Here is a 21749-nt window from a genome sequence, read left to right as displayed (position 1 = left end):
TGTGATTGTCTTGTGGTACGGTGTGCCCCCTAGTTTGTACTGTGGCCCCCCTATATGCCCGGAGCTGGCGACGGGGCTGCATGTACTGTGTACAAGTAGGCAAATTGCCAATCATAAAATTGAGGTATACAAAAAAATCAATTCAACAAACCAAACCCTGAGAGAGGTGATTGTATAGCAATAACTGATTGACATCTATCAGTCAGGGAATGTAAACAAAATAGAGCAACTGACTACTTTTCAAAAAGTTAAATAAATTGAAATCATCGACCCAGCTGTGCCGTTGAAGCTAGTGATCAATACAAATTAATTAAGTGCAACAGCTGAGAAAAAATATCATTGATGTGAATGAAATTAAAACTAATTAGACACATTTTTTCAGGGTAGGGAATGATTATATAGACTCGTTTTATTTCTTTAAACCGTAAAGTTGTGTAGCCTAAAATGTGCACAGACAGTTATAATTTTCGTTAAGTCGAATTTATTGATTTTATCGAGTCTCGTTCTGCGTATTTATTCGAAAAAAAATATTCTGTCAGTCAAACGTCAGAGTTTAACTGACAAATCCTTGATAAAGATGGTTGAAATTGACGTTTGTCTCCAGTCCAAGTAATAATTTTGTGTCTTCAAACAAGAGCAAGGGAAGTACCAGGTGGACAAATATTTCTAAGTCCGCAAGCGGGGGACTTATAAAGGTCCCCGAATGTCGACTTCACCATTTTCAACGTCGATGGTTGACACCAACGGTTTGTCCTGGAAAACCTAACAAGTAAGCCATACTGTAGCCACTCAACTTATTTAGCAGAATTGTAGATAGTTAACTGAAAGATTGTCACAGTTTTTGATTCTTAGTTTTATTCTTCCTATTTACCACTGCTCTGTCTCTGAAGAATGGTGCCTAGACGTTACTTCGTTGCAGTGGTGCTGAGCTGCCTGCTCTCCTGCAACGCTGGATTTGGCGGTAAAAAAGTTTCAAGTTTCATTATTTCTCCCCCCCCCAAAAAAAAAGCTATAAATCATAATTTGGTTCATTAGCTTTGCATCTAGAAATAAACAACCTTTTCGGACTGCATTTGTGAATGATTCTTCTTATTTTTTCAAAGCGCAGGGAAGCTTGGAAAGGATTCGATGCTCAGGAGAATTCCCGTGTTCCTAAAAAATTAATGGAACCGTATTGTAAAAACTGTTTATATATTACAGTTCGCATAATATGCATTCAAACCTGAATATCTGTTTAATTTATTTAAAATTCGTTACATATAAAACAATGTGTTAATCATTCCTATGCGTGAAGGTATCGCACATACATGTATAAGAATATAATAGAAATGTGCAGACTTGCCCAGCATCATGCACCATTTTTTTCTGTTTCTTTTTAAAGATCTAGAAATCGGCGGACATGATTTCGAACTCCCTCCGCCCGTCGGTAAGTTACTGAAACAGTAAAAACGAATATACTCGGTCTGTAAATCTGAGAATTTTTCAGCGGATTTAAAAATTCTCAGAAATAGTGTGCCATTGGTCAATTAGCGTGCGACGATTTGGATTTGACAGATTGTTAGTTCTATGTTCAGTATTTTCTTGTTTGTATTTGAGAAATCAAAATTATTACAAAAATGTCGTTATGTTTTGTTTATCTTTCCAGGCATTGTGTGCGATGAGTTAGGTAAGCAATTTAGTTGTCGCCACTTTCATTTCTACTGAATAATATTTGCATGGAAAGAGTAATTTTCTGATTTATAGTGCAAACTGTTATTAAATTGTGATAATGCTAAGATAATCATTAACAACTTTATAAAGGAACTGCTACTGCACTAACATTGCTGTATTTTATTTTTGACAGCTGAAGCCATCGAAGAAGCCAAAGGTACGTTTTGTTTTATTTTCTCTCCCCAAAATCCACTCTGTATTGAAACTCGAGAATTCACCGCTCAATCCAAATTAATTTGTATTGTCACCTAGCTTAATTCAGCGACAACAAATCTCACGATTTAAAACCGTTCGCCTTTATCTGTTAATTTCTTACCGAAAATTGAAACAAAATAGGCAAACTCCCTAATTGAAACAAAAAAGGCAAACTCCCTAATTGAAACAAAAAAGGCCAACTCCCTTATTGAAACAAAAAAGGCAAACTCCCCAATTGAAACAAAAAAGGCAAACTCCCTAATTGAAACAAAAAGGCAAATATCATTGGTTAATAAAGTCAGCGAACTATAGATGAGCTGTCTTAGTAAAACAGTGTTAAACTTCAATTTTAATGCTGTCTGATTCACAAAAATACATAATCACTTTGCCTTTTCGTTCGTACATTGTACATGCAGTTGTCTTGTACTATACACTCCACATCGACTTCGACTGTCCCACCGCTCCCCCATCGCCCTCAACAACGGCACCCCCTCCACCGCCGACTACCCAGCCCCCACCACCGCCGACTACCCAGCCCCCACCACCGCCGACCACCCAGCCCCCTCCACCGCCGACTACCCAGCCCCCTCCAACGCCGACTACCCAGCCCCCTCCACCGCCGACTACCCAGCCCCCTCCACCACCGACCACCCAGCCCCCACCACCACCGACCACCACGGAGATCATCGACAGTTCCTTCAGCTCTCTGTCATCCTTCCAGCCCGATGGGCCGCTCTCCGTGGCCTCTGACAACGGTATAAACCTGTCATGCGTTAGTAAACATTGAGTGGAATTTTGTATGGGCTGCCACAAGGGCATACATTATTTAAGCTGTGGTTAGTAATAGAATTTGCACACAAAATTGCATTAGACGCATTTGTATTGACTCTTTGTAAAGCAGTTGTTGGTAAGATATTTTCGAAAATCAATATTTATTCAAACATAAATGCTTATTGCAACTTTTACGTTCCAAAGAGAGAATCAACGGTGGCCCTCCTTTTGAAAACTTTTAAAACAAATTTTCCCACATCCGATTTGTAAAAAAACTTTTTGGCATTTTTTCCATCATCCTCCACGCAGTCATCGAAACATATACATGTAAGCCCTTCGTCCATTTGATGGTTTATCATCATTGTTATTCCCAGATCCTAACGTCGTGACTTTTTTGACGTAGACATTAATTTTTTGATAATTTCCCCCATGTTTCAGACGGGGAGTTCATTGGAGGCGGGGACGAGTGTTTCACTCGGCCGGACGCGGCAGACTACCGCGGTGTGGTCAGCCAGACCTGCAGCGGCAAGACCTGTCGTAGATGGGACTCTGAGGGAGTCGATCCATTCTACAGGTACGGTTTAGCCTGTCCCTTGCGGACTCTCTTATTTGTAACAAAACGGTTTCCAGCCTGGGCTAGGTCCAGGCCCTTGGCTAAGTCCAGCCAGCCTCCCGGTTTGCCGCGTTGTCGGCACAATGCCGGTATACTTCTTTCGAAACTCTGTGTGCTGGTTTAGGTTATTTTGTCCTTGCTCTTAAAAACAAATCTCTGTACACTTACATAACTATCTTTGGACAATAAGGCATTACGAAAGCTGCCGTTGATGGACTTTAAATTCCACTGTTTTAATCCAAAACAGAAAAAAAAACAAATGTTTATGTACCTGAACCTATTATATTAACAAAGGTTCGCGCCAGCCGTTTGCGTAGCGGATTGCCATGCGCGGGCAAAGCATTTCCTCAGCGTAGTGTACTTGGGCTATGCTAAGGCTGTGCCCATGTCGATCAGCGTTGCATATCGGAATAATACCAACTTCTAACAGTCACTGGTGCTTTCATATCATACCATGACACTTATTATTTCCAGTGAATTGTTCGGCGACGACGCCAACTACTGCCGTAACACGGCCGAGCGAAGCACCGACGGTGGGAAGCGTTGGACGGCGTGGTGCTACGTCGACGGTCCGGCGGGTTCCTGGGAGTATTGCGACGTGGGAGAGTTCCAAGACAAGTGCGAACCTGACCACAGTCCTGACGATGTGGGTAAGATGATACCGTGTTTACTAAACACTAACAGGACCGATTTTTATTTTACTCTAAAAGAATGAGAGTTATACGATGTACTTGTTGCTCATCAACAAATCTTTAAATAAAGCACAAAGGGAAATGGACTTTTTTCAAGTCTTATAAAGGAGGTTTAGGTTGAGAAAGGAAACTGACTGGAGCGCGATTTGAACCAGACTTCCAGTACACCGTCTTTGTGTTCTATCAACGAACAATCCAGACCTATATCCTCAACTGTCAACTCCAATTTTTATTTTTAAATTTGCTGTTAGTATAGAATCGTGGCTCTGAATGTGAACGCTATAAGGTGTCCACATAATAATGGTGCATTGCCTCTGACTACGGCGCCACAAACAAAGAAATATTGAGCAATCGGGTGACCACTGACATAAAACTGGATAGTTCACTTGGTATAGGCTCCTCGCATTTATTTATTCCGTAATTTATATTTTTAAAAATTATTAGGAGAATACGTTTGTGACGGCACGAATCCCGAGTGTTACGAGGACCGCTTCGGCTCGGACTACCTGGGTCATGTAAGCGTGACGGTCAACGGTCGAACCTGCCAGATGTGGAACATTGACTACCCACACAAACGCAAAAACAAATACAAGCCGTCTAGCGACTCACTGCGATTCGGTGACCACAACTACTGCCGGAACAGCGGATATCAGAAGGATGGCCAACAGTAAGACAATCAAACATTACTAAAGTTAATTTCAAAAGTTTCCTAATTCAGTGTTTTCATTGGAGGGTATCTGCCACTTTGGCCAAAGCCTAGGCGTAGTTTCAAGAAGTTGCTGGAGAACATTGCTGAGACAATATACATCGCATGACAATTCGCTTGGTAAACCGACTTTCATTTGTTGATTGGTTCACTTTGCATATTGAGCACTGTCCAATCAGCATCGACTCTCTCTACTTTGCATATCAGGATATCCAATCGGCGTCAACCCTGGTGCTATACCACCGATCCCGACGTGCTTTGGGAGTACTGCGATGTGGGTCTTCCGTGCGACACGTGCCAAGGAAGAGACTTCGATGAGAACGAAGGTAAAGAAATAGACATTTGATTTCAGGTGGTTATAGGACTACGGCTTTCTGTCCATCAATCTATTATTACCCTCGTCCAAAAGGCTCAAATAATTATTCTCATGATCATGCCTCCATCTAATCAGGATTTATTCTATTATGGTTTCCCGGTTATTTTTAAACATTTTTCGTTCGAATTCACCGATTCTTATATTCAAATTCGTCCGGCAACATCGATTTAGTGCACTTGCAATGTTTAATTTCGTCTGTCAGACAATTTCAAATTTAGTCCAAACAAATTCCAACAATGAGCACATGGTCTACGCCGAATCGTGTTATTCAGAAATCGAATTCGTCTAATTGATTTATATAAGACGAATTCGATCTCTGAATGCTGCCATTCTGCAACAACTTAGACGAATTCGATCTGTAATGACGAAGTTTCTCGAGCCAGTCACTAAAGATGGTGACCAAACTTTATAATTGAAAGGTAAATGACTAAATTGTTTTTGTTAAAAGCGTGTGAAGTTTTCGTGGACGAAATTAAATGAGAGAGTTGGTGAATTTGAATGAAAAATCTTTTAAAATAGCCGGGAATACCTATGGTTTCTCTGTTTTCTATGGAAACAAGTGTTTTGAAATTTAAATTGAGTTGATTTATTCCCACATGTGCTTCCAGGAAGGCTTGGTGGGGTTTATTTTCATCCATACATTCTACATATATTTTCTTGATTACTCTTTAGAAACCCTGTACGAGGGTTCGTACCCAGAATGCTACCTCCGGAATGATGCAAGTGACTACCGTGGATTCGTGAACCATACTCGCTCAGGTGAGCCAAAGGGCCTGAGTCAAATCATAGTTTATAGACTTGTATTGTTTTGATTCCTTCGTGTTCTAGTTGTTTTAGTTTTGTTCAAATAAACCAACAACGGTCACGACTTTAAAAACTTACTAAAGAGCAAGGATGTAGTCGAGTCTATCGCAAGTCCATCATAAGCCCAGTCAAAAGGAAAGCACAACTAATCACAGTCATTAGTAACGGTGGATGAACAAAAACAAAGGAATGTCGTCAAAGCTCATTTGAATAGTTTTTTATTTAGTTGAGTTGGGACTGGAGTATTTGTGGTGGACTTGTTGTAGAGACTTGTAATGGACTTGGACTCGACTGCATCCCTGCTAAAGAAAGCTTCACCAAACGGCTCTTTCCTTCTCCGAACTCAGGTCTACCGTGCCAACGTTGGCTTCAGCAGTTTCCTCATCCCGTTGCCAAGGGCAACGTGATGCTGTTCGGTCACCATGACAACTACTGCCGCATCCGCCGACACGCCTATCGCAAGGGCAAGAAGCCATTCTGTTTCACCACGGACCCGGAGGTGGAGTGGGAATACTGCGAGGTGGGTGATCGGCACGAGGTCTGCATCAACGAGCATCTTAAACCGGTCGGTAAGTTGATGAGGAACTCTCGGAGACGCTCATTCTTTTTTAAATGTCCCATGCCCTTGATCTTGTTAATACCAAGATGTGTGCCGGTGTTTAAAGCATGTGTGGTCGGTATTGTGCTGCTTTGGGCATAAGCTTATCGGTTTGTTTCCAGGCTAAGTGCCAGTATGAAGTTCTTTGCCAGAACCTTGTGTCGATATGATCGGGAAAGGACCGATATTTACGGCCGGACGCGGTGTCGGCTAAATGACCTTGCCAGAATGTTGGTGAACCGCAGCGATGTATGGCAGGAGGCGGGAAGAAAGCTATAGTGCTGGCGTTGACAGGATAGCTGGGTTTCTTTGTTCATTTTAGTCGCGCAGCCTTACATCTTTCTAGAGAATATACAAAGATTGCAAATCTTGCATCAACGATAGTAATATTGTGAAGCATTCATGGAATGCCCCGAGTGCGCTTTAATCTGTTTCAATGCGTTTAACCTAATGCGACTTAATCGGACCACCGTGCCGTATTCGCTGCAGTTGTTCCGATTTCATCGTCGACATTTTTATTAAGTGTATCATTTTCTCTTCAAAATGTACACTTCTGTCGGCCTAGGTTCTTCAATAAATTGTCTTGACCATTTCCCGAGCATTGTCCTGAGTGTTTCGTCAATCCCGGTGATGTTTTATACACACAGCATAAAAACCCGTTATTCATTATTCTGGTTCTCTGACTAGCGCCGTACGTTGGGTACCGACCGGAGTGCTACATGGAGAAGGACGGGCAAGACTACCGTGGTTTCATCTCCACCACGGTGTCTGGAATCACCTGCGAGTTCTGGAGAGACAGACCCAACAACAAGAAGTACTAGTAAGTCAAATTTGAAAATGTTGTTGAAGACGTAGGTACCATTGGTTTTCCCGACTATTTAAAACAAAATTCTTTCAAATTCACCAACTCTAACATTCAATTTCGTACGGGGAAAATTTTCACACGCTTTTAAGAAAACCAGTTCAGTCATTTACCATTCAATTTCAAATTTTGTCACCCTCTCTAGTCACCGGGTCGAGAATATTCGTCATTCATTACAGATCAAATTTGTCTAAGCTGTTGCTGAAAGGCAGCATTCAGAGATCGAAGTCGTCTTATGTAAATCAATCAGACGAATTTGATTCCTGCATAACAAGGTTTAGCGTAGATGAGACGAAATGGAATACCCCGAGACAAAAACGTGTGCTTATTGTTTGAATTTGATTGAACTGAAAATGCAATTGTCTGGCAAATACACGAAATTAAACATTGGAAGTGCACTAAATCGATGTTGATGGACGAATTTAAATGTTAGAAGCGGTAAATTCGAATGATAAACGTTTTAAAATAGCTGGGAAAACCTATTCTAAACAACTTGATTTCGCGATATTACTTACAAATGTCCAGTCTGAGGAGGTGCAGTAGCTGCTTATCAGCAGAAACAATGACTGCACAGTGTACAGCAAACAAATGTACTAAGAAAAATCAGTCTCTAGCAATGCAAATCCCGTGGAGTTTTGGCTGATAAGTTATTTCCGCTCCGCTAAGAATATGTTGTCTTATGCTTAGCCAATTTCCTCTGCCTTAAGAAGCCCCATGGAGTTGGAAACATTGAAGAATAAACAGTCACAGAGGTTTAGATTTGAAATTCATCGGGCTTCATTACTTTCAAATGGGAATTGATATTTTTTTTGTCCGGAATCCACAGCAAAGCCTTCAAAGAGGAGGAGAACTACTGCCGTACTTTAGGCATCGAGGCCGGTCCAGGCCGCGGCAAGCCATGGTGCTTCGTTGTGGGTCATCCCACCCAGGACTGGGATTACTGTGACGTGGGACCGCGCTACAGACACTGCGTCGAGGAGTATGTCTAGCCGGTAAAAGTGTAGACAAAAACTCTGCTCGAACGGAACGATACGAATTGGACTTCAAGGTACACTTATTAGACCTTACTTTCTTTCTTTAATTATTGCTTAAGAACCTCCTTTGAAATGAAATAGTATTACTTCTTTATTAAGAATATGGTTGACTGGAGCAAAATGTTCAGAGGGATGCAAGTGGCTCTGACATTTTAGCAGGACATTGGATGTATACGACAACAAATATTCACGGTGTTTAAGCGCAAGAAATGTTATCTACAATTTAAAAAAAGCAGGAAATTCTGCCATGGCAGAACTTACATCCTTGATGAAACCCACGATTATCTTTGCCATAATACCTAGATTCTCATCAAGTCTTGGGATTACACACTTTTGGCTCGCTCCTTACATTGTTCCAGCCTTGGAAAGAGCCTTTACTGCCCCGTGAAAGGTGTGCTTCTCTTGCGAAATATGGTGCATGTCGGTACTCACTCGGTTGAAAATTGGGCCAACTACTTTAACAGTATCACTACTAAATGGTAAAGTCCACAACGACCCGAATATGAAATCACCTGTCAAACATCAAGAAACCAACAATGGCAATAGCTTCATTTATAAATAGGAGTTTAATTATGTCATCGGCAAGAAATTTGTGTACACGACTGTTAAACTTTAGTTGTGATTTAAAATTCAAGTTTGACTTCAATGTAATACTGTTTAATCCTTTAAGTATAGTTATACTGAATGTTAATAAACAAAATACTTACTTGGCAACCAGATACCGTTAAGGTATTGGATTTTATGCATTCATTAAAAAATACATTATAGGAATATTCATCTTCAACAACAGATTTGTCTCTATATATTATACTCCAAGGACTAATTACCAAAAATATATAATTCAGTACAATATCAAAAACACCACAAAATTTAACAAAATTGCACCAATTACCTCTGACTCCCCAGGAAGTTTTGCATAATTTCTTTGATCCTCCAAAATCCTTCACCGTATGTAGGAAACTAATGGCACATTCTTTGTAATACCACTTTTTAGGAAAGTTTAGCTCCGAAAGCAATAGAGGCCGAGTTTAACCTTAATCTATTACTGCAAAATCCTTCAACGACCCAAAATTACCTCTTGTTTAAGAAAATCTGTCGCAATTCCAAATTTGGTACCACATTGCCAATTTGTTATCCATAATCATTGCAGAATATTTTCTAACACGCTGAAAAGAATACTGTTGTCCAAAATGTTTTCAATGGCCAGAAGATTATATTCTTCCATGCGATCAACTCTAAATCAGCCTGACCTGGCTGGATGATGCAATGCATGCTGGGAGGTCAACTCAGACAGTGACCTTTCCCTCCTTGATCAGGTCTTGCCATACTTGACCGTCTGGGTAGGCATAGTCTATCAGTGTCTGCTCCTTGAGCTCCGTGCTGTAGCCTGGATCCTAGGTCATGACAAGATAACACACATACAAACAGACAATCACAATATATGCAAACTCGCAACACAGTCCACCACCAAGTTTTCCTCAAAGATTCCCTTTTCAATTTTGAATTACTTGATTTTTCAAAATATTATCTTTGAGTTGATCAGTTGATGGGTCGCATTAGTTGGAAAGCTGAAGAAAGTGAAAACATACAATACAGGAAAACAGACCCTCCCATGAACACTTCATTTGTACTTTACATGAAGTGTGTGAACATTGTCATTTGCAGAAAAAAAAATTATATATATATATAAGACTGCTGACCTTTGGTGGCATGTAGTGTGTGTTCTTCATGACAATCGGATACTTGGCGTGCTCATGAAGATGGTCAACGTACTCCAAGACTCTAAGACAGTGGATTAATGCAGAAGAAACACAGAGTTTATCCAAAGTTACCAAATTCAAACTCTTTCGGATAAAGGAATTACCACAATGATGAATCAGTGTCTTGGAGATGTAATGGAATGTATTCATCTTCATCAGTGTCTTGAAGATGTAGTGGAATGTATTCAACTCATCAGTGTCTTGGTGATGTAATGGAATGTATTCATCTCACCTGTTTTCAAATGTAGCAGATACGCAGAGGTAATCAAACATGATGACATGCTGTATAAGCTCACACAGAGACACCCCACCGGCATGTGGGCACACGGGAACTGTTGGTGAGAAGAAACAAAATAACAAGGGGAAAGTGGAAACTGTTATTCCTCTATGGACAATGTAGTATTCTTCTGTGATCAAATATGCAATTCTGAGGCCTGAGGTAATGAAATCTAGGGACTTGCTCAAGTAACCCCTAAGCAGGGACAAAGACAGAGTTATCACTTATGAATTGCATTGAGACAGACGACCACATAAAAATGTTAAAAGCTTTTCCAATTTCAGAAGAAAGTGAGTGGTGTTCACTTTCCACAGTAGGAGTGTTAGTAAGAGCTTGCACAGTTCTTGCGCACATCTCTACTGCTCGTCAGACAATACTATCTGCTATTCCTACACAGAGCCTAGGGCCTGATGCACTTGAAAATCTTCACCAGTACTACTGATTTTCTGAATGGAGGAGGATTTTCAAGGCTTCAGAAACATCAATTAAAAAAAAAATAACTGTAGATCGGACTTATGCTAAGCAATTTTGGCCTTACCTCCAAACTTCTTGGCCATTAGGATGATTGATAGCAGCTCGTTGATGCTACCAACGCGGCAGCTGTCTATCTGACAGTACTGCAGGGCACCGGCTTGCAGGAACTGCTTGAACATCACACGATTCTGGCAATGCTCACCGGTAGCCACTCCGATGCCCAGTGGCTTCATGGCCTGGGGGGGGGGGATATACAAGTAAAATACATGTATTCCTCCCATGTGCAGTGTATTATGTCAGGCAGGTGACCGACAAAAACAATCAGTCAGGTTGTAAGATTTAAAGTAATACCTGAACAATCTTGGCATGTCCCAAGATATCATCAGGTGAGGTAGGTTCCTCAATCCACAGTGGTTTGAACTTGGCCAGTTTGCCCATCCATTCAATGCTCTCATCCACTCCCCATTTCTGGTTAGCATCCATCATCTAATGCAAGGACAATCAAAAAGGTTACCAGCCAATATGTCATGCAATATTATACTTTTGACTGGTTCCCAATAAATTTTTGCTCAGCGCAGAAAATTTGCTAAGCCTAGAAAATGTCTCGCGTCAGAATTTGTAGAGAGACATTGTTACTTACAAGGATTTTGTCATATCCAATCTCCTTACGAAGCAACTCAGCTCGGTGGATGTCGTCTGCTAGGTCCGATCCAACCTTCATCTTGAACTTGGTCCAGCCTTCGGACAAGGCTTTCCGGCAGCGCTTTATAAGAAACAAACAAGCAAAACCAATGAAATATCTCATCCATGAGGTCCAATTCTGGTAGATATTATGCTCATTGTGAATAAACATTCGTTCTGTAATTATTTGATGTTTGTGAATCATCAGACACATACCTGCAGCAGGACTTGGTCAGTGTAGCCTAGCCAGGCAGTTGATGTAGTGTAAGCTGGGTAGCCTTCAGTTAATAGCGTTTGCTCTAAAATGAAATATTTAAAAAAAATGGAAATTGTTTAATATTTATGTCAGATGCAAGTAATTTAACAGGTGGACGACAAACATTTGGCCTGAAGGTTGCCAGCCAAACTGACAACCATTATTTTACTTCACATTGCAATTTATTGTGTAGCCAGCAGTGCTTATCAGAAAGAAACCAAGGAACAGGTAGTTTAGAAAAAAGGAAAATTAAACTTCATACCTCTCTCTTTCTTAGTAGCTTGGTTGTTCCTGAGTATATCTAGTGCCTCATCCTTTGTCAATGCATCTGTTCTGATTTTAACAAAACGACAAAATAATGAAACTTGGATAATTTTAACTTCTGCTAGACTTTCTAGACTGCTGTATGAGAATATGTTTGGCTTCAGTGAAGAAGACAACAAAGTACTTCACTTAAGATCTTGTAGTTTTCCTATAGTTTCAAATGTAAGAATAACTATGTTGCTCTTTGTTGTTTTTTTAGATATGAAATACCCATACTCACATGTATCTAAAATCGATGCAGTTCACAATCTGTTCTGGTTCCTGGATTGAAAAAAGGAAAGCAACTACCTTTTACAGTTTCATCTTGCCTGAATAAACATTTTGTTGAGTACCTTTAAAATCAGTTACAGATGGGGTTTCATGACGGCTTAAAAAATGTATGGGTCAATTTTTCTGCAGCAGATGGTTAAATAAAGAAACTATTCTGAAGGAATTGATGATGATCAATCACCATGTCTGCTAGAAGCTTCCACAACGGCTTGCCCTCTCGCTTAGCCCACAGGTCCCACAATGCATTGAGAATGGCTGCTGTGGCTAAGTGAGTCACACCTTTCTCTGGTCCAACCTGGAAGAAAAGTTGTGAAAAAAATAAAGATGACCAGAATTAAGTATCTATTGTAGTAAGAATTGGGATGCTTAAAGGGAAAGAAAGAACTGATTTATATCTATGAAAAACAGAGGGAAATAATTCATGAAAGAGTAAAGGGGAGCTTCATGACAAAATCACAAGGCCCTGCTGTGTCAACTGGCCGTTTCTTGGCCTGTTTTGACTTAAACTTAAAAGTAAAATTCAAATCAGCATATTCAAAAATGGATCAGCTTTCAAACACTGCCTAGAAAAAAGAACATTTCTCACCCATCTTAGTTGAGGTTCACTGGTTAGTGTGCGGTAGAAGTCTGCAAAGTTGTCATAGATGTCTGACAGTGCCTTCCCAATGATAAACGGAGCCAACGCCTTGACTGCAGCAACCACTAGACAAGGGGCAGAAACCAAAAAAACACAAAAAGTTATGTTAGTAAAGGCACTTTTTTTTCTCAAACAACCCCCAAATCTAACACTTTGCAATGAACAATTACACCTTTCTTTTGGTTTTCTTCAACAAATCCAAGACATCAAGCCCAAATTCACGGAGGTACAATAATGATAGCAGGGCTGTACAATCCAGAATCCTCCCAAATTTGGCCCCACATGACAAACGACATACATTACAACGTCAGGCTTATCCGTCAATGAAATAAAATGAGAAGCCTTTTCTTACCAATTTCAGTTCCTCGTCCAATCGTAAAAGTCAACCCATGGCCACAAATTCCATTTTTAACATCATTGGTGCTGATGATGACATATGCACAGGAGTAGTCAGGGTCTGTGTGCTGTTATAAATAAAACAATTTTTATAAACATGATGTACACCTCAACATGGTCAAGGACGGATCATAACTTGTAGGTGTATTGTATTACAAAAACCCATGAATGATAGGGAGATTAAAAAAAGAAAAGAGGCCGCTGTTTAGGCCAATTAATAAAAAAAAAAGGTTAAGCCTCCCCGCAAGCTTCCTTTTTGGAGGCCGCCTCCTTTTTTAATTTTTATTTTTGGAAAAGAAAAATGATTAATTTTAAACAGTGACATCATTTTGGCCTCTAAGTCTGTTGTATCTAGCCCATATAAAGCTGGTATGTCATTTCCCGAGTAAAAAAACAAACTGGCCGCGGGCCCTCTTGAAAAATAACCCGGCCGGTCGGGTTTGGGGGGGGGGGGGGTTGGAGGGCCTCCTCCTTTCTATTTTTCAAAAAGGCAGGACGCTAAACATGTTTTTTTTTTTATTTTATTTCAATATTTGGCCTTATCTGATGACACATTTTCTTAATAATAATAGTAAATTTTTTAATAGTTAGATTTTTTGGCTCATTCATGGTTACTAATGGTGTAGCTAAGTTTTAACCATACATGTCATATAGAGTCTATATAGAGAAATAGGTCTGTCCGTCCATGGAGGAATATTCCTCCATGGTCCGTCATTGTCCGTCATGTCCGTCATGTCCGTAAACTGGGCTTGGCAGCTTACTCTTTTAAGTTGGCGTACACAGTATAAAGCAGGTTAAATCTTGAAACAAAAGGTCATGTTAATGCAAGACTTATGAGACAGAATGATCTTACCATTGCATCCGATCCATGTTGCTCCAGAGATGTTGGGAATCGAACGTCTTTCACTTCGACGTTTGTTACACAGATGGGGGCCGCCATCTTGGATAGTCAACCACGCCCCCTCATCACGCGAGGGCGCTGTGTAAAAGGCGCTGTATGCGAGCAAAGATAAATCGAACTTGTTTGTTTACAAAAAAAAGGAGATTTATTTTCATGAGACATGCGGTACAAATGTCCAGTTATATGGGAAGAAGAAGCCATCATTTAAGCCCCTCTCTGCCAGCCAGGGTGACCAGCTGCTTACCGGAAATTCGACGGGACAAATTGTACAGCTGCAGTGCAGTGAAGTCTGCAAATTACTGCAAATTTAATTTACAGACTGCAAAATGCACGTGGTGCCGCCGACATGACAGACATGGTCGCTGTCGAGCAGTCGAGGTAGGCTTAAACTTTATGTGTTCTGTCTGTTACGTGGCCAGCTGTACTGTATGCATGTTGCACTTCTGTTTTTCCCGTAGACCTGTCAGTCTGCGCTTTAGAATTAACACTAGACCTGTACTGTTTTCTTTATGTTATTGTCGGCCTCAAGTGAATGAATGAGTTTGCAAAACTTCTCCACTTGAACATGTTCAAGTTGTATGATGCATGAAATGTACACGTACGCGCAGCCGCTGCGCAGCTCGGCCGAAGCTAACATTTTGGACCCTTTTACAAACACATTGACGGTATAAACCATGTCACAAAATTATGTTTACAAATTGGATGCTGTGGTCACGTGACTCCGTGCCAACTTTCAGCAAACCGTGTTTCTCGTGAAATGTGATTGCTGTAATTTTGGTGACAAACTGTTTAATGTGGGCAAAACGATATGCAAAAGGTGCTTAAAGGTTTCGTAAAATTACTTTTAGGACCACATTTTGTGCAACTTTCTACTCTTCTTAAATGTATGAAAACTGTTTGACATCCCATTTTTGGTTACTTTTATTGAAAAGTGCACTTCTTTAAGCATTTTTAAAAAAAAATGTTCAATGCTTTTCATAACAACTGAGGGCGCTGTTGCTGTGATGTCATTTCAGGAAGACACTGTTCAGTTTGGGTTTTCTGTTCAAATTGTGAACTCAAAAAATTGCTCATTGAAAGCATCTGTGAGAAACGTTTGCTTATTGGCTTACTGTCATGTACTGAAACAACAACAAATCACCAAAGAAAGAAAACGGCGCGACAGTAAACAAAATCTAAAATTCTGGCAACTTTTGGCGCTGAAATAGCTGTAACATTGAGGTTTGAAATGACCCAAAGGCACAAAAATACCCTCGACTATGGCAAACCCAAAATTGAAAACAATGTGAACTGGAGCACAAATGTGCATTTTCAAGGATTTCATTAAAACATAACATGCATGGGTCCTTAATACTTGGGTTGCCCGTCTGTATGACGTCACAGAAAACATGGTCTATTGCGCTTGCCTACGTCGAATGATAAAACCGTCGGTTAATTTGTGTCATGAGTTGCACAATTTAGCGTTGAAATTTATTTCATGTTCTACAGTTGATACAAAATATATATCATGCACCAGGCGAGCCAGTTAATCTCAGTTTATTGCAGCGATCATAATTATCATGGTATAGCACAGCTCATACTAGCGTGCCATCGTGTAAATCCATCTCCGACAGGAATGCACCATGTTTTACATGTATGTATTTTGTCAGTATGGTGATATTCATGTTATTACAGTCGGTCGAGGGATACAGCGTGCGTGGGCGAGCTCGTAAATTAGAACTGGAAATCAATGGCTACACAGCGTCTTGTGGAATTACCTGCCAATTACATCACCACCGATACCAGGAAAATGGAGTTAATACAGACGTCCCCGGTCAGTGTACTTTTTTGTTTCTAGAAACAAGTACACCAGGGGTGTAGAAAACCTTCGAAAACCCAAGGCTCTTACATAAGGGTTCATACTGGGTACAAGAAATGTTGAAGGTTTATACTGAGATTACTGCATTTGGTGAATCGAAATATTGCAAGTACGTCTATAAAAAGCAGTCAAAACTGCACGCAGCTTACTAATAGTCCAGTAAGAATTGACGAATACGCTGACATTTTAGTCGGGCAAATTTTAGTGGCAATGTGTTTATGCCCTCCAGCTGTCTTCCTCATAAATTCAACCAAAAGCAACCTTTGGGGAAGAGATGAACAATGTATATTGAAAGGCATGTATTTCCGACATCCAAGCGAAATCTTACCAGTTTGAATAGTTGGATAATGATCCTTGCAATTAAGTTTGTTTTCAAATTAAAATAATATAAAATGGCAAGGGCAAATCATAATGACCGTTATGACCAAAATTAGCTAAAATATCAGAGTCGGGTACTTTTCATGTCCATGATTCTTACTGGACTATATGGGTAGGGTCAGTTGGATATAAGTTCGACTGTTTTCAATTCGAATTTGACTGCGCCAAATACGATCAGAATCAGATGATTAGGTCAAAAGCATTTCACACTTCAATTCTAAGACATACTTAGCTTCTATTTCAAATTTAATTAACCTGTTCTTAATGTCTTCTTCGATTGAATCCCAACCGCGTGCACAAAATAATGCGGCGTACATGGAAATCACCACCAACTGGGCTAAGATAGGCGCTGTTTCACTCGCCGATACGTCGATAAATTCCAAATGTACAATTAAGACCGATGTGCAAATAATTTCATCCTACTTAAAACATCAGAAAAATAAAAGAATTATTCTGGCATTGGACCAACTGGTGTAAAAAGAGATATCAAGAAAACGTGTCATGTTGAAGGACTAAACGAAACGTAACAAAAATCCACCTCTTACCTCTACTTGCGAACGTGCCGGACTGACAAAAAGTCGGGGCAAAATACCAGAGGCATTGAAAACATCGACCTCGGGTTTTGTTTGCTGTAAATAGGTGTAGAGCACGTGTTTATAACATCACACAAAGTAAACAATCCTCTTACCAATTCTGCACGCCATCATTTTTCATCGGGTGATTCAACAATACATGTTGTTTCTTTCCTTGGCAAAGACGTGATTTATCGCCAAGGTAAGCCAAACAATCCGGACAAAACAAAACCGGAAGCTATTTATTTTCTGCAAGAATTGACTGGCATAGAATTAGTTGCATAATTTCTGTGCGGAGGTCGTGAGACCCTTCTCTGATGCCAGGACGCGACTCGACTACACAGAGATGCTTATCAGAAAAGTTGCATGGGAAGTTGCTTAGCAAAATTCAAAAGGACAGCGGGACATTTTGGCTGGTTGTCATCGTTTTGTCATTTTTGTTGCCATTAACGTCGTGGTCTTTGTCCCTTTCTTTTTTTTTTGCTGTCTTCTTCGTTTTCCTTATTGTCATTGTCATAGTCTTCGTCATCGTGCCCACCGTCAGTTTGTCATGGTATCACCATCGTCTTCGTCATCGTCCAAATCTCCGTCATCGTCTTTATTCTCCTGATGTTCTCATTATTGTCATCGTCTGTTGTCACCTTTCACATCATTGTCGTCGTCTTCATTGTCCTGGCATTCTTGTCATCGTCATCATCGTCATCGTCTCATTACTGTCACCGTCTCGTCTTTTTCATCGTCATCGTCTTTGTCACCATCGACTTTTTTTCATGTTTCTAAGTTATTCTTCTTGCCGGCGTAAAAGTGCTAATTAAGCAAAAATGAGGGTACATGTATTTCAGCCTTAATTTAATTTGAGGATTCCCGAAGAATGTATGTCTTATAAGTCGCCGAAGACGTGACACAACACCAACAAACCGGAACTCTATTGTCCTCTGATTGGAGGTCACCCTCGCAAATTTCATTCATAAAAGAGAGAGAAGATATTACCAGACCAGTGGCATTGAGAGGGTGTTACGACGTGGTGTACACAAACATGACGTTCCGCCAAGGTCGCCTGTATAGTCTGATGACACCAAAGCCACCTCCTCCATCACTTATTACCACTCGTGTAATTACTACTCGTGTATCAAGCAGGGGAGGATTATTAAATCGGATATCGTACGACCTTCAGAAGGAGGGGGAGCCGTGTTTGCTTTTAGGCCTACCTGCGGTCGATTGCTCGGAGAAACAAACAAGTGGACGATATATGCCGCACTGGTGGATAGAACAGCCAAGGTCCTGGCTGGACCCCCCGATCTCATCTCATTCATAAAAAATATATTTGTTCGGATATTCTTGGACTAGTAGAATTAGTTTACTGGGTTTGTTTTGCGAATTTGTTCAGATATCCTCAGCATAGGAACTGGCTTACATTTTATTGTTGCAATTTTTAGTATTCCGATGGGACTCCCATACAAAAATCTCCGTTTTGCCCACGTCGCAGTGGTGATTTGTAATTACAATATTTAAAAAAAAAAAACACTAGACCTTTAAAAATATGATAACGCTTCTAATAAGCAGGAGGTCGTGGGTTCGAGTCCCACCGAGTGATTTTGCTCTCACAATCACTTGGAACGTGTATGCAGTTTTTATAAAAATGCGTCGGTGAAGGGCAAACCCCAATATTGAACGCTTCTAAGTTTGCTCCTTTATCTCCCTCACAAGCCTCCCCATGTGTGGCAAACATCTACCCTGTGTTGCCATTCAATCAGGAGATAGGGGTGAATCCTTCAATCGTCCTAGGAGGTACTTGTCGACAGACTGGATTACGCTGAATAAATCCATGACCTAAGCAAGTCCCACTAGTATGCCCCATTCGCATATCAAGCACGCCCCTCCGCTAATATAGCCATATCCGCTTGCACACAAGTGCCGCGAGTTGGCATCCCCAGAAAAAAAGTACACATGGACATTTGACATTTTTACCAGACCAAGAAGTATACACATAAGCAATGCTCAGCAGAGAGAAGAGAGAGATAGGGAATGGTAACGGTCGCGTGAAGCGAAAATTGGCAGTCCGGAACCTCGAAAGACATTGTTGTCTCGAGTCAGGATCCCAGCGATTAAGCATTAATTAGATGACAGATGTTCCGAGAAAACATCGACGGCGACCTTTGAGTGATAGGGGATGGAGTGCGGGGTCTCATGGGGGGGGGGGATGATCGTGTGTGCCGCGGTGCGTGCGTTGACGAGTGAGGGAGGGGCCGATGAGGTGTGTCATTAAGAAAACATGTTTGCTTTGAAAGGTTCAATCATGGTTCAATGAAGTGCTAGCTGTAATATTTATGCCATAGAGAGGAAGACAGTCGGAACATTGGAAATTGGATGAGCAAAGGCAGTCATTTTGAAATGCACAGTGTGTTCAATAAATGTTTATTCTACCAAATTACGTTGTCATTTTGATCGGTTGAATATTTTGCAGTCTTCTTACGGGTCAAAAGTTCTTTAAGACTTCAACTAAAAAAATGGCGGATGAGATTTCTAAAAAAAAAATTGTCAAATTCACAGCAGCGTAGCAGTTACAAATATGTCGGTGTTAGGCACGTGTAGTTTGTGTACTACAGAAACGGATTCCAAGGTTTAAGGATTTATGTTGTGTTGACTCCATCAGAGTCGAAACTGTCACAATATTTGGCCACAGGATAATATGGATTAGGATGGACATTGTCTGGTGATAAATAACCGCATTTCGATGCTATTGGATATCAGGATAGGCCTACAAGGCCTACGAGACCCAAGGCTGAAACAGAGTATGAAAAATAGCGATACTTTATACCATGGAGCCATGGTTAAACTGCCACGTTCATTCAAACATTCTGTAATGGCAAACCAAGCCTTCCTAGGTCATCTTGTAAGATGTTATAAAACAAACAGGATTTCTTAACACAAGAAGTGAAAATTAAAAGGGAATTATACGTCCTGGAATAAATTGGGCGCATTTGAAATAGGATAAGTAAACAATTCGAAACATAATTTATCTGGGAGTTCCTTTAAGTTCCTTTAATGGGAGAAAAATGAGGTAAAAACTACATATGGGGTAGAGGATCGAGGGGTGCAATGTTCACTGCATGGGTCTACCTACCCCACACGGGGTACTTCTATGTGCCCCTACGGAGATAAATATTGCCCCCCCCCCCCAAAAAAAAAAAAATCCTTGCCCCCGCCCATTGAATATCTATATCGCAAAACATGCACAGAGCAACCCACAACGGAGGTCAAGATGAGGTCACGCCTATTCCCAGTCGCAATAATTAAACTTGTCACGAGATGGGAGCATTCCCCGGACACCACTACCGTCGGTTGAACCATTGCGGTTGCCCTTTTTATTAGTCGCGTGGAAATATTAATTAAAACAAATTATCCGAGTATTGGTTAGAAAGCCTTCATGTTGTGCGTGCGTCGACGCGACCGCAGAGAGAACCAGGATTTCTACACGACCCTTGCCCGAGCGAAGACCCAGTATAGACCCCTTGACTCAGCATAAAATTGCTATACCAGACAGGAAGACATCGTGCTGTATTGTGGGACACTTTAACCTGTACAAAATCTCCATTCCTTCAGACAACCTGCCCCACAATGCCGTGCGACATCCTAAACACTTCCGATGTATCTGGGTCTATGTAATTGTAATATTGAACAAAGAACAGTGGCTGTAAGCGGGAGTTGAACCTCCGACGTCCGGACTATACGTACGGGGTCGATGTAAAGGAGTCACAAATATTTGCTTGGCATTTAACAGGTTGCAATGATTTCATAATGTTCTTCAGTGCTTGCCTGTGCTCGGCCGGGAAAATGACCAGCTGAAAAAGAGATCAGTTGAGTAACCTATCATGGATTTCCCATTATCGAGTCAACTAGTAATGGCGGTATGGCGGATGTATTTATCGGAGTGACTAATGACTAAGTACGCAAAAGGTCGTGGATTAGTACTGGCGAAAAAAACATTACGAGTCTTTGATTTCGCCCTGCGGTAGACCCACACGCTCCGTGCAAATTGATACACTTTTCCCAGAAGGGCTTGTTCTATCTTGTGCACTGAAACCAAAATAAGCTTTTACTTGGGAAGTCGGCACTATTTGCCATTTTTAATTTCTAATGAGGAAATGTCCAATCAGGAATTACCCAGCAGTTGTAGAAAATTGTCTTGACGTTTACACCGTGACACGTTAAACCAGCCTAACGGTGGTACAGGTTGCACATACTTGGCAACCATCCCTAACCACGATGAGGATTCACCGAATCCTATTTATGCAATGCACACTCATACAAGTGGGTTCTCTGCCGTCTATTTGTCGCGGACAAATCAATTGAAATTGCTCAAAGACGACATAACACGTCCCCGGGGACTCATCACTGATTTCCGGTTGACGAAGCCGGATTTCATTTGGGGATCGAGGTTGACGACCAGGATTTCTGACGTAAACAGTCGTTCATTAGATTCACCCACATCCGGAAGTTTTGGCTTTCTTTAACCTATAGTCAGACTGATACAGTGTGTTGCCTTTATCATCATTATCTTTACAATTTTGTTTTCATCCTCTTTCCTTTGTCGTATATTATTG

General features: G+C 40.9%; 2 protein-coding genes across 4 annotated transcripts; one reads left to right on the top strand and one right to left on the bottom strand.

Annotated features, from left to right (window-relative positions):
- Window positions 1–715: 715 nt before the first annotated feature.
- On the top strand, window positions 716–9080 carry LOC119728144 (plasminogen-like). The gene is made up of 14 exons (XM_038200216.1): window positions 716–769; window positions 891–961; window positions 1382–1426; window positions 1646–1666; window positions 1844–1867; window positions 2322–2660; window positions 3115–3250; window positions 3764–3939; window positions 4426–4648; window positions 4895–5013; window positions 5736–5822; window positions 6215–6436; window positions 7153–7285; window positions 8154–9080. Exons 2-14 carry the CDS (start codon window positions 892–894, stop codon window positions 8314–8316), a joined length of 1758 nt encoding a protein of 585 aa, XP_038056144.1. The 5' UTR covers window positions 716–769; window position 891; the 3' UTR covers window positions 8317–9080.
- On the bottom strand, window positions 8904–17199 carry LOC119729280 (mitochondrial enolase superfamily member 1-like). Of its 3 annotated transcripts, none has more exons than XM_038201886.1 (14): window positions 17119–17199; window positions 14290–14429; window positions 13393–13504; window positions 12990–13105; window positions 12585–12698; window positions 12354–12394; window positions 12072–12142; window positions 11770–11852; window positions 11513–11635; window positions 11224–11358; window positions 10937–11108; window positions 10354–10453; window positions 10062–10143; window positions 8904–9755 (listed from the first exon to the last, which is right to left on the bottom strand). In XM_038201886.1, the coding sequence occupies exons 2-14, from the start codon at window positions 14374–14376 to the stop codon at window positions 9648–9650; spliced, it is 1344 nt and encodes a 447-aa protein (XP_038057814.1). In that variant the 5' UTR covers window positions 14377–14429; window positions 17119–17199; the 3' UTR covers window positions 8904–9647. The 3 variants fall into 3 exon arrangements, with proteins under 3 accessions (XP_038057814.1, XP_038057815.1, XP_038057813.1); XM_038201887.1 differs by having other exon boundaries at window positions 14290–14415; window positions 17119–17189; XM_038201885.1 differs by lacking the exon at window positions 17119–17199 and having other exon boundaries at window positions 14290–14454.
- Between the last annotated feature and the right edge of the window lie 4550 nt (window positions 17200–21749).

The sequence above is a fragment of the Patiria miniata genome, unplaced genomic scaffold, assembly GCF_015706575.1.
Source record: "Patiria miniata isolate m_02_andy unplaced genomic scaffold, ASM1570657v1 HiC_scaffold_20, whole genome shotgun sequence".
Classification (NCBI taxonomy): Eukaryota; Metazoa; Echinodermata; class Asteroidea; order Valvatida; family Asterinidae; genus Patiria; species Patiria miniata.
This window is presented reverse-complemented; position numbering and strand designations above follow the sequence as displayed.